The 16999-nt window shown below is 35.6% G+C and overlaps 1 protein-coding gene across 1 annotated transcript in view; it reads right to left on the bottom strand.

The window, feature by feature from the left end:
- LOC145679725 (trissin receptor-like) overlaps positions 1–16589 on the bottom strand; it is a 76105-nt gene extending 59516 nt beyond the window's left edge. The window contains exon 1 of the mRNA XM_081750292.1: positions 16183–16589. Within this exon, the coding sequence (XP_081606418.1) occupies positions 16183–16411 (229 nt within the window). The 5' untranslated portion in view covers positions 16412–16589. The remainder of the gene's footprint in view (positions 1–16182) is intronic.
- Between the last annotated feature and the right edge of the window lie 410 nt (positions 16590–16999).

Consider the following 16999-nt stretch of genomic DNA (forward strand, 5'->3'; position numbering starts at 1 on the left):
ATTATAAGTATTTAATTGTTATTATGTATGATTCTTTTATGGGATATACCCATCAAAGCGCTGTTTCAAGATTTTCTTTATAATAAATGGATAGTGTTGAAAGCTACGAGTTACAGAGTTTTAAAGCTAACACAAGAACATTTAATAATTTGAATGAAGCTAACAAAGATATTGAGTTCGATTTTAACGTGGGGGATGGTTTCATACATCCACACAAAGCAGATTGTCATATGACTTTTGAGGTTGTTGGTGCATCAGTTGGAGGAACATTTGGTGCAAACGATACTATAAAACTTGTAGATAACTTCTTCCCATTCTTCTTTTCTCAAATTGAGGTTAGAAAGCATGGTGTTGTTATAGATAAAATCGAACTACCTGGAATTACATCTACAGCTGTCGGAACATTAAAGATTTCCAAGCCTGAAGTTGAATATTTAAAACAAGCAGGATTTGAAACAGATGATAAACTTGGTCTAAGAAAGGACTTTAGCGTTTTGTATCCATTAAGATTAATTCCAGGCTTCTTAAGTGATTATAAAGAGGTTATGTGGAAAGGTGGATTGAGAATAACATTTACAAAAGCTAACAACAATAACGATGTTTTGTACAAATGGACTGGATCGGGAGCAGCTCCTCATGATGGAAAAATAACAATAAAAAGTATGGAGATAAGAATGCCTATTGTTGAATACGAATCTAATTACGAAAACAAGTTAAAGTTGAATATTCTTAAAGAACCAAAAATCATGTTTTCATTCCATACTTATCAGTGTGTTCAAAAGACTGTTGCAGGTTCTTTCTTAGAGTTTGATGTTACTACGCAATTTAATTCTAGACAATTTGATATGCCTGATTTCGTAGTTGTAATGTTCCAAACTGATAGAAGTGGCAAACAAACAGCAGATGCAAGTAAGTTTGATCATTGTAAGGTAAAGAATATCTATCTTAAGAATGGGAGAAATGAGGTATTTCCAAAAGAATCAAGAAACTTAGATATTGCTAACAAGGATTATTTCAAGATGTACGAAGATTATACTGCGTTTAAGAGAATAACATGTGGCAACACCGAAATGTACTATGACCCTAAAGAGTTTATAGATAACAGGCCAATGTATGTGATTAATTGCAGTAAGAGGAAGAATGTATCAGTAAACGAAAGAACAAACATAAAGATTGTTGTAGACTTTGCAGAAACTGTGACTGCTGATACTATTTGTTATGCGATTTTAATTGGACGAAAGAACTTTACATATGATCCAAAGAATGAAAAAGTAGTAGAAGAGTTTTAGTTAGTTAGCAAAATATCAACGGACATAAGGGTATCGAAAAGATACCCTCAAACTGTTTTATGGAAGTTTTTCCATCAAACGAAATTGACGAAAATGATTAAATATTTTTGATTTTCTATATAATAAATACGATGGCGAGTCACATTGAACTTTTAAACAAGCTTGGAAGTCTTGAGCAAAAACAAGTTATTGGATTAAGAGAATTAGAATTAAATACAGAATATAAGATTGTGAAAATAGAAAAGATTAAAACTAAGTTTGGGAAGAGCATTTTAGTTGAATGTGAAGAGTTTAAGATATTTCTTCCACCTAGATTTACAAAACACTTAACAGATAAAATGATTGATGAGATCGTTAAAGATGGAATAAAAATCAAATACACTGGTCTAAAAGAAAACTATCCAACTGTTGAGTTCTGTATGTAAATCCAAAAATGAATGAAAATGAACAAAAATATGTTGTCAGAACCAAAAAATGGAGTGTTTAGAAATGGATCCTCAAAAAAAGTTCATTCTTACTAATAACTTTAATGTAATTGTGAAAAATGTGCAAACCGAAGTTCAAGTGGTTTTTGACATTAACGGCTGTCTATTCAGTTTGAATTACGATCAGTGGACAGAGTTTAAGAAGTCATTGTTTCCTATTGAGAACGAGGTTAACAGAAGATTCCATTATCAATATCCGAACTTGTAATTTTAAGTATGTTCTAAGTGTTTTATGGTGATAAAGCCATAAAACTAAGACCTTTGGATATACACAATGCATAAGGAGAAGCAGTACTTTTGAATGTCATTCGAATTTTAAAGATACATGTATAAATAAGAGATTTATTTGAGTTTTTGTAATTATATCCTTAGAGTTATGCAACTTATAAGACATTCGATAGATAGGAAATTTATTTGTCTATTGACTGCCGTTTGAATTTTGAAAATCGGTTAATAAACAACGGAGATATAACAAATTCGGAATAGTATCCTTAGAGGTATGCAACCCACAATACAGTCAAAAGATGGCAAATTTATTTCTCTGTCGAATATCGTTTGAATTTCAAAAATCGGTTAATATTCGGTGAAGTTACAGAGAATTTTAGAAAAAATCAAAATTTCGGGAACTTTTTACGGGTTTATTTTTGAGTTTTCGGAAAAATGTTATTCTTTAAAAAAGTCTTAGAATTTTATGTAGATTATGCTAGTATTTTTTATTTTTCAAATTTATGAATTTTATTTTTTGCAGTGTATACCAACTCATAATTTTTTATCAGAAATTTGCCAACTTTTTTATTTGATGAGTTAGCACATTATAACTATGGGGACGTAAGACTACCCTATTAAAAATATTTTGGGTAAACACTATAATATTGGGCAAGTGAGTTGGCAACACTGACATTTTTTTCTTTTTTGAACATTGATGTTTGCTAGCTAGGTGGACATTCTAAGAAGTTACTCAGCTACTCAGTAGATAGCGCTGTATATCATGTAGTTTATCACTTTGCTAATAGATGGCGTTGCTTGTAGAAGTATTTGTTCATATATAAGGACCAATTTTCACTCATATATACAGCGTTAATCCGTAGCTCAGTTGGTTAGCGCGCAGTTCTATAAAGCTTGTGGTTCGTAGCTGATAATGTAAGTTCGAATCCTCGCCATGGAATTGCAAATTTATATCTACGGCCGGGGTATAAATTTGTAATTTCTCAAGGAACTGTAAAGTGAACTGAGCTATACTGCTGTCTTTCATCACAGATGGTTACAGTGTCCTCACCTCTGACTCATGTGTGGATATGGCTGGACGTCTCTGTTACTTGGGACAGCAAAAGGGGGGGGAAGAAAGGGAAAGGAAGGGGAACCTGGCGCCAGGGATGGGACGGGATGGATGCAATAAGATTGTGAGCTGTGTGGGTGAATGTTGTGACTCGTATTCAGATAGGTAGCTATACTGAGGCTGGGTGGAAAGCCACAAGTTCACTTACAGACCTCAAAGGAAGGAAGGAAAGAAAGAAGGAAAGAAAGAAGAAAGGTACATAGAAATTGAACAAAAAATCCTAGGATCTATCTGGGGGGAAAACAACAACAACAACATCAGCGCTGACCTCTCAGATGGATCCTAGGATTTCTGCGACGGCAGTTTTGCTGAAATAAACTCTGATTTTTTTAAACATATTTCTTATGATCTCGTGTTGTGGTGTTCCAATGTTAGTACTGGAATCGTTCAAAATGAATCAGTGACAGATCACCTGTTCCGAAGCTGTATGTATTCCTTCTCATCGAGTTTTTAAAGCTAATTATTAACGGATTTTCATGATTCAAGTGTCAAATGAAAGATTATAAACTGGAGATTAAGATGCAATAAATATATTTTGTGTAGGATTCCATTGTAAGTTTTTATGATTTCAAATGTCATAAAAGCATATTCAATCTCACTTTGGGTTATCCCTCTGTGTTAAAGTGCACAGTGGCGGCTTCATAGTTTTTGTTAGTTAGGGGGCTTTATGCTATCCTTCTGTGTTAAAGTACAATGGTCAGTGGTGGCTTCATAGTTTTTGTTAGTTAGGGGGTGGGGGGAAAAGTGGGCCAGAAGTTAGGTCAACATGCTACTCTCACATTATCTGTTACGTCTGAGCTTTGTACCCGTTGTACACTTTACTCTTAATTAAAAGTTGTTCTTAATTAAAAGCTCTAATTGTTTACATTTAACAACTTCATTGCAATTAAATCGCCATAATAGTTTTAAATTGGTAAATTGCTTGCACTCTAGTGACATCTATTATCGTGATATTTTATTATTAGGAATTAGCGTGACAAACTGATATTTTTTCCGATTGACATTAAGGTCTTATTTCATTCTTAAAACTATTTTATTGAGTTATCTGCACTGATTATAGCACTTTCTTTTTCTCACCAATAATACATAAATATCTGTCGTAAGATCCGGCGGCAAGTATTTCCTTTCTGCATTTTTCGCCAGCTACATCGGTTGTTCGCAGAAGAATTAGGTAGTAAATTCAATTCCCAACGGAATTTCTCATTTTCTTTAACAGCTGAGCCTCACAGAAGCATCTCCAGTAACCAAAAGTAATCTATAAAAGTGGCAGTGACTGCTTTTCTAAGTCGATAGATTAAATAAATTGGGATTCATTTCTTATTTATTATAATATAATTTCATAAGAGGGAACGTTCCATACCGATTAAAAAGAAATAGTCTTAGACAATGTTTAATTTCAAATTAAATAGTTAATTGTAAATACACATATACGGAGTGCTTCACTGTTCTCCAAGACTAACTTTTCGCTAAAACTCTTGTACTGTATACGTAATGCAGAGTACGATAATCTCGTATCAATTACTTAAATTTGTTGTCATTTGTAAAGACACTGTTCACTAGTGATGAATAAATGCAAGATCAAGACCTTTGTGGTCTTGATCTTGCACACCTCGTCTTCGTTATAATTGCAACAATCTTTCTTGCAAGTCATGCTTTCAAGAAATGTATATTATGCTTTCCATAGGTAGCTATATTGTATACTACGTATAAAGGATAATAAAAGCCAAACGTATCATTTCCTGTGCTAATGTGTCAATAGTAACGGAAATATGTTATTCAATGTAATATTGTTCATCTTCTCTTCTGAGTATGATGTGATAGTGTACAGAATTACTGAAGTCCAATACCACATTTCGTCTTGGTTTTAGAAAAACTTTACTAACATGCTTTGTTAGTTTACTTTTAGTTTATGTACTGTCAAAAGAACACAACTATTTTTTACTTAGGCTCTCACATAATCCAATCATAGGCTATCCTAAATGAATCAAATGATGACCAAAGTAAATCAGGCACTGAAGTTCTCATCTTGTAACAATGTTATCTGCACACCGTCCTAATGCAATTCCATTCTCTATGTTCCAGGTAAGTCTCTAAGGAAAAACAAAATTACACAGAGATTGCATTTGACTAACACTTATTCTTGTTGCTTGCTTTTACTAAAGAGAGTTCGTGCTCACAACCTCAGACAGATAAAGATGATGAGGCTAGTCATGGCTCAAGAGGGTTCTGGCAGGAAGAGGTGTGTGATCGAAAGTAAAGTTACTCTTGAGATTGAGGAGCAATACTTTGCTATGGAACAAACGTACCAATGTAAACCTGTCAAATTTGAAGAATTTTCATAACAATATATGCATCTGTTACATCTTATTCTGAAGGAACTTTTGTTTTTGATGTAAGTTTAGTGTAGTTACCGAAAAAGAAAGAAATATATTAGAAAGAAATATATAAAGTCTATAAAGTAATTATGTACATTCTATGCAACGGAAAGAAGGCTTAACAATTGCATTAGATCTATATGTTTTATATTTAGCTTTACTTTATATAGTATACGTTTTAAATTCGTGCTTCTTATGGACATTCTGAAGTGAGTATAAAGCAAAGAACTATGTATATTTTAAATGTCAACAATTAACACTAATAAACTGTACTAATACGTTTCTTTCAACAAGACATAATTTCGCACATACTTGTTTAGTTTACAGTTTCTAAAAACCAAGTGTCAAACACACTGAAGTATTATGCACTCACACAAGGTTTGGTAGAGATGCGGCACAAGTTCTAAACGGCACAACACCAAAACGCCACAAGACTTAAACGTCACTGGTCCTAAAAGGCCCAAGACCTAAAAATCAACTAGTTACACAAGCTCTAAAACAAGCCTAAAACGGCAGAAATCCTAAATTGCACGTCCCAAAGTGCACAAGTAGTGCTCTCAAACGGGTCGGGTCAATCGGGTTATCGTGTCGGGTCAATCGGGTCGAGTCAGTCGGGTCAGCTCGGGTCGGGTTGTCGGGTCAGTTCACTTTGGTCAACTGAGTTTAGGTTGAGCTTAAACTCGGCTGGAGTCGAAAGCTGCTGTTTTCAATAGCTGCCTAATAACAATAGCAATTTTCAATTGGTTTTAGAGAAACCATAAATCTATTTTGAACACTTGCAGCTAGTGTTTTTATGGTAAATGCTTATTTTTGTACTTGTGTGTACTTTAATTTTTAAACGTGGAAGATTGATTTTACCAGTCGACTGTAATATTAATATCTACGCCAATATGGACTCTGGATTTAGAACAAAACTAGAAGTTGTTTAAGCAAGACTAAAAGAAAGATTGGATATGGACGACCAAGCCCAAGCGGGGCTGCGGTGGCTCAGCGGTACAGAATTCATCTCTGGTGCGTGGTGTCCATGGTTCGATCCCAGCTTGTGCTAAGTGGGCTTTGTGGTGGAGAAACGCCGGGTTCTCCTGTTTCCTCCCACTTTCTTCATTTCACCATTTCATTCATTTCCCGTGGTCACCATCTCCTTTAGCCTCGGTGCAGAATCGAGGACTTAAACTGAAGATTTAATTTCATTTCACCAAGCCCAAGAACATCGATACAAGAACAAGATAAAGATTGGATATGCAAGACGAAGTGCATAGTAATCTTACTCCTGGCCTTCTTTTGGTGATCAAGTAGCGATGAGCATATTTTCTTGCTTTCCGTATAGTATGAAAGACCATAATCAAAATCACACTTGGTTTTCATTTATACCGATGAGGCTAGCATTCTTGGCTCTTGTATAGCATGAAAGACCACCAAGACTACGAAATGCAGGACCAAGACTTGACTGTGCAAGACAAAGAATAAGACGCAGTATTGATGACCAAGACCCAGGGTGCGAATTGTTTGAATTTCATTTGTTGGGCTAAAAGTGATTAAATAAAATTAGTACTTCATAATTAATTACACTAGTTAACAAATTTAAACTTTTTGTTTGTTACATGAGAGAAATCACCTGATCTTAAAGAAACTTTTTGCGCTGAATTCGAATATGCACTCGGTTTCTCTCCATCACGTACAGCTTTCCCGTAACAGAGGGATTTTTGGGAAATTCCCTCAAAAATTTCCCTTTTTCAGATATTTTATTCCTCTAGCTCCTGTCCCCTTACATATAGTAACATAGAAATTATACCTAAGTATACCTTGATTTATATTTAATAAACCCTAAAAGTTTCGTAAAAATCGCTTTGTTCTTTCTAGAGAAATAAATATATTTGTATGTATACTGTGTGCACTGTTTATTGCAACTGATAGTAATGCTTTCAGATCTCCTGAGTTAGGGTAAAAACGATTTGCTTTATTACTACAAACACAGACATAAAAATGAATATTTACAATAGTCAACAACACACTTGTATTGCTCTCTGTAAATTAGAAACGTGTATAAAAATAGAATGTACTTCCAACGTATATTTTTTTAAACGTACAGTATATGTATATCTTAATACATATATATACAATTCTCCAAGTTTTTTCGTTTTGTTCATGAAATGGTTATCAATATTTGTTATCAAATGTAACAGAATGCAAAAGAAAGAAAGAATGGAATACAGACTCATTGTTGACAACAATGAACTAATGCAGTCTGAATTTTCCACTACGGTATCGTTTCCCCCCTCCTCCCGCGCATTTCTTTCTTTCTTGTGTTCTTGACACCTGGTGAGGGAGTTTTGTACATTTTTATATTGACGTGTGCTTTAACACTACTTCACTTTCAAAGTTGTCTTTGCTGCTAAGAGTGCTTTCATGTTTGATCTTAACGGCATTATACCCAACTAAGACCAGAAGTTTAGTTTGTGATCAGTACAATGGCGTCAAGAGAACGGCGTTCGTGTGTTAACTCACCAAATAGTTTTTGTTATGTGTGTGGCCAGTTTGTAGTTAAAGGACAGTGTAGATCCATTACGCCATCGGTGAAACTAGCATATTATATATATTTCGGATGTCGTGTGAGAGATCAGGACAAAACTTGGGCACCCAACATAATTTGTGCGTCGTGCTACGTCACTTTACTTGCATGGGCCAAAGGGAAACGGAGGTTCATGAAATTTGCTGTACCAATGGTGTGGAGAGAACCCACCAACCATCTGGATGATTGTTATTTTTGTCTCACAGTAGTTAAGGGACATTCTAAAAAAAGCAAATACACAATAAGTTATCTCAACGTTAAATCCGCAATTAGACCTATTCCGCACGGGGATGAACTTCCACTTCCCGAGCCCCCTACCAACTGGGAAGAGATATATCCAAAAGACTCTGATGATAATCATGACCTTGATGAACCATCGACATCAACATGTACATCCAAGGATCCAACGTTCATCCCTGACTGTGTTCGCGAGCCACATTTCATCCGGCAATGTGAACTTAATGACCTAGTCCGTGATTTGCACCTGACAAAACAAGAGGCGGAACTTCTGGGATCAAGGCTCCAGCAGTGGAACTTATTGGATGCAGAAACGAACATATGGGTACAGGAAAAGGCATGTTCAATTTTCAAGGTATTTCTCAATGCAAGATAATGTGTGCGTATGTACGGATATAAATGGGTTGATGGCGGAGCTACGAATTCCTTACGTTCCAGAAGAATGGAGGTTATTTATCGACGCGTCAAAGGTCAGCCTTAAAGCTGTCCTTTTACATAATGGAAATAAAAAACCTTCTATACCACCTGCGCACTCAGTGAAGATTAAGGAATCCTGTGACACCATGTCAACTTTGCTAAATCTTATAAATTACAAGGACCATTGTTGGCAAATATGTTGTGATCTCAAGGTAGTTGGTATTTTATTAGGACTGCAGTGCGGTTACACGAAGTACCAATGTTTTTTATGTTTATGGGATAGCCGAGCTGATGACAAACATTATGAAGTGAAGGAATGGGAACCTAGAGTGAATTACGTACCTGGAGAATGCAACGTCAAATACGCTCCTTTGGTAGATCCTAATAAGATATTACTACCGCTACTTCATATCAAGTTAGGACTTATGAAAAACTTTGTCAAAGCCATGGACACATCTGGTGAAGGTTTCAAGTATTTGCGAGATAAGTTCCCTAACCTGAGTGATGCTATGATTTCAGCGGGAGTGTTTATTGGTCCCCAAATTAGGAAATTAATGCTTGATGATAGCTTTGACAGCAAGTTAAACAGTGCTGAGCTAGCTGCCTGGACAACATTTAAGTGTGTTGTGCGCAACTTTCTGGGCAATAACAAAGCTGAGAGTTACACAGAAATCGTACAGGACATGATACAGAAATACAAAGAGTTGGGTTGTAGGATGTCTTTAAAAATCCACTTTTTGCACTCCCACCTCAGCTTTCCTGCTAACCTAGGTGCTCTCAGCGACGAACAGGGGGAAAGATTCCACCAAGATATAATGGCAATGGAGAAAAGGTACCAGGGACGATGGGATCCTTCAATGATGGGGGACTATTGTTGGGGTCTTGTTAGAGAATGCAACATTTCTTACAAAAGAAGGAAGTAGTGTACGTTTTTGTAACCCAATGGAAGTTTCATATATTGTGATAGTTTTGATTGTCTTTTCATGACCTTTTGGTACATTTGTATTATTGTTTATTGTAAATTGTCACACTTGTAAATTATATTGTATTATATTTTATATATGTGTTTGTGGTAATAAAGCAAAACGTTTTACCTCAACTTAAGAGATCTGAAAGCATTACTATAAGGTGCAATAAACAGTACACACAGTATACATACAAACATATTTATTTCTCTAGAAAGAATAAAGCGATTATTACGAAACTTGGAGGGTTTGTTAAATATGAATCAAAGTATACTTAGGTATAATTTCTATGTTAGTATATGTAAGGGGACAAGATCTTGGGGTGTAAAATAAACGAAAAGGGAAATTTTTGAGGGATTTTCCCGAAAATCCCTCTGTTACGGGAAAATCGTACGTGATGGAGAAAAACCGAGTGCATATTCGAATTCAGCGCAAAAAGTTCCTTTAAGAACAGGTATTTCCTTTTATGTAACAAAACCTTTGTTAACTAGTGTTATTATACTGTATTTTTAAATTTTAAATTACAAAATTCATATTATGTATCTTCTTACGTGCAGCTATATATACTGTAAAATATGTTTTAATTACCGAGAAAGAAAAATCAAAGTGGTGCGGGTCCCGGGATCATAAGAACCTATTTTGGAATGAAAGTTGAAGGGTTGGAAAAAAATCACAGGTGTTCTCCCGTTTCCTCAACCCTTATCATTGTAGTTAAACGATTTCCTTTTGTCTCCGCCAAGAGACTCTTGCTACTGCCTTCCGAGAAGACCCCCTGCGGTCCGAGTAGGTGAGAACACTGACCTTGAAGAAAAATTTCGTCACATAGAACTAAAGCAAGAAAAAAAATTCTCCCACGTAGGACATTGGTATCAGTTATAAAAAGAAATAACCAAACCTCAAAAGTGCCAAATATTCCCTAAGATGCATATACAAATCCCCCGCTTGATCTAGCTAGTGGTTAACGTGTACTACTTCGATACACGTGGTCCGGGTTTAATTCCCAATGGGAGTGCATTTTGGCGTTCACCCAGTGTCGTGACGTAGTGCTGTCAAATAGATCGGGTCAGTCGAGTTAGCTCGGGTCGGGTTGGGTCAATCGGTTCAGCTCGGATCGGGTTGTCGGGTCGAGTCAATCTGGTAGGGTCGGATCATCGGGTCTTCAACCCGACCCGACCCGACCCGTTGAGAGCACTAGGCACAAGCTCTAAACGGCATAAACCCTCAAATTTCTTGTGGCGCTACCGTTGCGTTCATGCCAAGAACTGTAAAAGCAACAAACGAATGCCGCCATATTTTATCGAATATTTAGGTTTGCAGTTTGTAGCAAGGATTATCACAGAGGTGAATAGATTTTAAACCACAATGCGTCATTGAAATTTTAGACCTTTCAAATGGAACGTAACGAAAACTCATGACCAGGGGTGCCCACAAGGGGGGGCTATGACGCAAACTGCGTCATTGAAATATTTGGGGGGGTTAAAATCTATATAAATATGTTTGAGGGGGTGTAAAAATTAATCGAAAAGTTTTTTTTTCATGGAAGAACACCTACGGATAGACAATTGAGGGGGGTGCGTCATGGACATGAGGGGGGTGGGCACCACTGCTCATGACAAACCTAAAAATACGACTTAGAAATAAAAACCTCGTATTATTTAAACTAAGTTTAACAAGTGATGCTGTGCATTGTTGAAACAAGCGACTCTCCTTTCACTAAATTCGATCTCAAACTATAAGAATGAGTCTCTGATCTTCGACAAAACATGTTCTATAAAAATCTGAGCGCGTTTAATAAATATTCAGGAAAATTTATAAAACTAGCTTTCGGCTAGACTCTCCCTCCCGGAACCTGAATTTGCTCGGGCTACGGGCTCGCGCTCTCACATCCCTAACATATCTCTGATCTTAAGGGATTTCGAGATATGGCCATCTTATTATAATAATTGTAATTCCAATTCCTTTTCTCATCTCATTCCCTTTTCTTACTTTCTAGGTCAAATATATATATAAAAACGCAGAAAGACCTGTCTAATTGGGACTTCATCTGCACCGATACTTAGGCTCCCTCCAATCTTCCCCATTCGTCATCATGCGCAAGTCTCGTAGCTGCTCGTAAGGAGACCGACAAAAGGAATAAATATATTAATTTCGTTGACAAATATTGGTTTGTTCCCATTGCCATCGAGTTAAGTGGTACTTGGGGTCAAGAAGGAGCTAATTTTATAAAATCAAACCATCCATCGTATAACATTTATATCGAGAGATAAACGATCTAAATCATTCCTTATTCAACGGATCAGTATCGCCATACAACGGATTAGAGGAGATCCATCTCATATAAGGAACCCCGTAATTGTTCAGAAGAATTTCTATTTTTTTAAAATTATTATATTATTATTTAGTGTAAACTCATGGAACGTTAAATTCGAAGAGACAATCTATTATATAAAAGAGAACGCACAAATCCTTTGTTAGCTCATCACGCTAATACGGCTGAACCAATTTCTTTTATTTTTGGGGGGTTATTAGGATTTGGACCCTAGATGGTTTTTATCATATCACTTTAATTTTTAATTACCAGTGTCTTGAGATAATTGACCATTCAAGTGTCCATAACGTACAAATCCTTTGTTAGTTCATCATAGGTATAAAAATAAACGTATTTATATGCAACCCGCATGACCGTGTTACTCGGCGGGTTAACATAAATGACAGGCGCTATAATGTTAACATTAATGCAATCTTCTATGGTTTTTATCATATCAATTGAAAGCGAAAAAGTAAAAATTATCTAAGTAACAAAGTTTATTGCGTTCCGGGGTGACCGCAGCGAAGCGGGGCGGGTTAACATAAATGACAGGCGATATAATGTTAACATTTACTGCAATCTTCTATGGTTTTTATCATATCACTTGAAAGCGAAAAAGTAAAAATTATCTAAGTAACAAAGTTTATTGCGTTCCGGGGTGACCGCAGCGAAGCGGGGTGAACGCTGCTAGTAAGAAATAAAATTCACAAATTATAAATTCGTTATCAGACATTTTAAATCGTTGTATGTCAATAATGTATTAATAAATGTAAATTGTAACAAAATTTTATTGCTAAGTAACCCCAAATTGAATGATAGTTTACCACATTATGGAGATTGTACTAAAAAGTGCTACGTTACGTACCTGTCTTGTAATCCATATTTAGTATGAACAAATCCTAGGACACTATTTATCTCGTCAAAAATTATATATTTTATAATGTAAAAAAAAGCCTGACAATTTACGAAAAAGAAGGTTCCTGTATAAACTGATCGTGATAGTATCAGGCAACCTCTGTAATAAATTGATTTTGCCTGTCTAATTATTTTAAATGAGAAGTAATTTCTCTAACTTCCAGATATTCGAAGATATGACCATTTTATTTTGTTGTTGTTGCTGCGTATTTTAACTTGCCTGTCCGGTATTTTTGGTTTCTGATTATGTCATATCTGAGTATCTGATTATGTCTTTCGATTTTGTTTTGAAATTTTGGTAACATAAGGTATTTCATGGTTGATTAAATGTATTGATGTTTACAGTCCCTTTTATCACCAAGGTTATATGAAATATTGACCTACAGCATATGTGGGATCCGAACAATGGTCTTCTACCGGAAACGAACCATGACCCTTCGCGCGAAAGACATATATGTTAACCGCAGAACGTCCAGAGAGCTTATATACGGTTGTTATGTAAAATATACCAAGTGTTGTAGTCTTAAAAATTTTCACAGGGTATATGTTGTTTTGTAAACATCTATAATTGGCATGAAATACATATATGACAATACAAAAGGTATTTTGCTTTAACAAATTAGAATGCAAAACGCACATACTAATAACACAGTTTATACGCATTTTATGCTATTTTCTTGATGATACTCCTGAGATAAATCACTCCATTAATAACATAAATGGTTGCAGAACCACTGCCAGAAGGAATTAAGAAAATTGTAGTGAGGAGTAGGGTGTAAATATACACGTCAAAGTTAAACAAATCTTTCCTACTGATATCCACTGATCAAAACAACACGAACTTCGACAGAGACAGGGTTCACGGTCCTCTCTTTTAATTTGGAGTCTCTCTATTTTGTAATTCTCCCTCGTGGTTATATGTGCTTTCAAGGCGGAGACTCGTCTTCGATTCCCTAGGGGTACTCATGTGATTTGGATTCCATGAAACGTGAAGCTGTAGGTTCATGTTTCATGTAGCCTCGATGCCGGAAGAGAATCCTCTCTAACCTTTTTTTTGTGATCATAGAGGACTGAAATAAATGTATTCTTGCGCATAATCAATTGAATAGTGACACCCACAGAAAGAGAAAAAAATAAAAAGAGAAAAAAGGAAAAGATTAAAAGTAAATGAAGAGAAAAAGAGAAAATTATAATATTTTACCGCATTTCTTAAATGATTGTAGTTCCTGATATTTTCATAGAGTGGAGAGGAGGAGGGGGGGGAATGTAAAGTTTGAACAGACTTTACCAGGGATGAAAGAACGTATAATTCCGAAATCGTGGCGCTGAGGATCTTTTAGGTGACAAATTAGACGAGAGTTTCTCTGTGGTATTTTCGGGTAATTTTTTACACTTCTTGTAACACAAATGATCGGCGTTCAGAATGGAGATGAGAACTTAGATCGGAGATTAAAACCTTGGATCCTCCATGGTTATCTAACTTTATTCTCACTCAATAATACATACTTTCTACCTAATAAAACGGAAAACAAACACGAAAACAACAAATTATTTTAACTTAAAAATACCTAAAACTGCATTTTCAGGAAATCAATTTTCAGAATCTTTCGGGGGAGGATCCCCGCTAAGACTGAGTAGTATTTCTACCTCGAGATCTCCGGTCGGGAAATGTGAGAGCAGCCCCATTGATTTTCAAAACCCGGACCCCTTCATTACTGTTGTGTTGATGCCTGCCTGAAAGTGATGTTCATATTGTTTTAGGCAGAAATGACGAAAAAATGTCTGTCTGATAATGTAATACTCCTCAATTTGGAAGAAGAATTTAGCAAAAGTGCCGGTAATGTTTTTGATGCAGAAGTGTTCCACATGTTTTTAAAAGTTTGGTCAACTTTTGTATACTGTACAACAAAACTATCAGAAACACCTTTTGAATTTATGAAAAATATTTCTGTGCTCCTGTTTGTATACACAGGAGAGGACCCACGCAGGAACCTTCCAAGATCTTCTGTTACTGGGATGACCCCAGGACAACACTTTTTAAACAAAATTCAACGCTCTTTGTAAACAACCCTGTCTCAAACTTTTTCACTCAAGAAAAGCTTTTCACATCATAAGTCGATACACTGTAGTAGAATGAAGTTGTTGAAAATGTAATCAAATGTTTAAAAATATCATAAATAAATACAGTGAGTAGAACACTGCAACTGCTTCCTTTATACCTCTGATCAATCTTTTATTTTTTGTGAATTTTATGTAATACATAATGCACTTTCTAATATTTACTTATGCCTAGAATGCAAAATGTGATACGCAAAAAAAAAAAAAAAAAAAAAAAAAAAAAAAAAGAAAAAAAAAGAAAAAAGAAAGAAACGTCAAACTTTCCATTGATGTATGATATATAATTTTTTTTCCACTTCTACGTTTCGAGATCTGATTTTCTTTTTAATACGCAAAAGATCAGCATTCTTGGGAAGGAGTGTCTCAGAGCCCAGCATTCAAAATGTTAAGATGCCAAAATAATGGAGCACTATAAACAGCGTGATATGTTTATTACAATCAATATTAGGATAAGTTCAAGTACAAACTATTGGATAAAATAGAATTTTTGAGTATCAACATTCTGTGAACTTCATAAATAACAGTGTAGAGCTCCTTCGTGGTTAAGCGGTTCGTGTGGAAGACCCGAGTTCGATTCGCGGCGGGAGCTCATGTGGTTCGGATTTCACGTTAATCAGTAAGTTCACGTCTCATACAGCCGGACGTTAAACTCAAAATCAACTCAACTCATAAGTATCAGTGCCTAGTTCGTGGATAGAGATCATTTTTAGGGAAATTACTTGGAGATTTTTTTTTAAAAAAAGAAATAATATTATTATGACTAGCTTCGTTATAGTGGCTCAGTGGTAGAGCGTTCACCTTTGGTGCACGGGGTCCTTGGTTCGATCCCAGCTCGCGCCAAGTGAACTTTGTGTTGGACAAACACAGTGTGCGTACGTTATCTCGGGGTTCTCCCGTTTCCTCCCACGTTCTTCATTCCACCATTTCATTCATTTCTCATCATCACCGTCTCCTTTAGCCTAGCCGGCATAACCGTGGAACGTAAAACTTAAAGATTTCACTTCATTTTTTTAAACCCTCGAATCCAGTATAGAGAAAGTGTTCTGGAAGCAGTTCCTAGTTCACTTAATAACAATTTGTAGATACTATCTGATTCATTTTATAAACTTTTTTTATAATTCTACTTTTAAGAATCAGCAATTTATTTAGAGGCATGACGTCTACTTACCAAAGAAACAACAACAGAAGACAATAGTGTACAGGAGAATGAAACTTGCTCGAACATCCAATCTATCAAAAATGTATTCGTTTACATCATCATAATAGTCATAGCCACTAGCATTTGTAATGTTACTACTGACATTATGACGAATTGTCAAAACATATGATTCCACAACTGCATTATCTTCATCAGAGACAGTAGAATTATCTTCATAACTTTCTATCCACGACATCATCAATAATTATGAAAAATATCCTGGCATTATCTCTGAATACTTTCTTCAAAAACTGTGTCAGTTGAACATTAAACATCTTCAAACAAAAACATGTATGTTATACTAAATGTCAATATTAAATAAGCCACGCTTCATACTGCTTTTGCCAAATTACTGATATTGCTAGTTATAAAATTTCGAATTCTTGTTCATCTTCTTCAAATCTCACCCGTATGATATCATTCATCTGAAAGTAAAAGAAATAAACAAGTTAATAGCTTTCATAAATTTGAAATCAATTTGAGTATAGCTGTGAGTGCAATATTCAAAAGTTTCAATATCGTAAGTTTACGGTATGTTATAATTCTAGAAATCTATTGTAAATTAATGTCTATTTTGTGCGTGAACTCGAGTTCGATTCAACCCTCTCTGCCGGTCTGATTCCTAGCCCACGCGCTTTTGGTGTGTGGGGTCTTGGATTCGGTTCCCGTTAGGAAACTTTTGAAATTTAAACACAATATGGTGGTTCTGATTCTATCTTAAATTGTAGTCCCACGCCTAATACAGAATTGATTATGAAAAGAGAAGCGAAGGTACTACAATCAAACG

The sequence above is a fragment of the Thermobia domestica genome, chromosome 2, assembly GCF_964235325.1.
Source record: "Thermobia domestica chromosome 2, izTheDome1.hap1.1, whole genome shotgun sequence".
Taxonomy (NCBI): Eukaryota; Metazoa; Arthropoda; class Insecta; order Zygentoma; family Lepismatidae; genus Thermobia; species Thermobia domestica.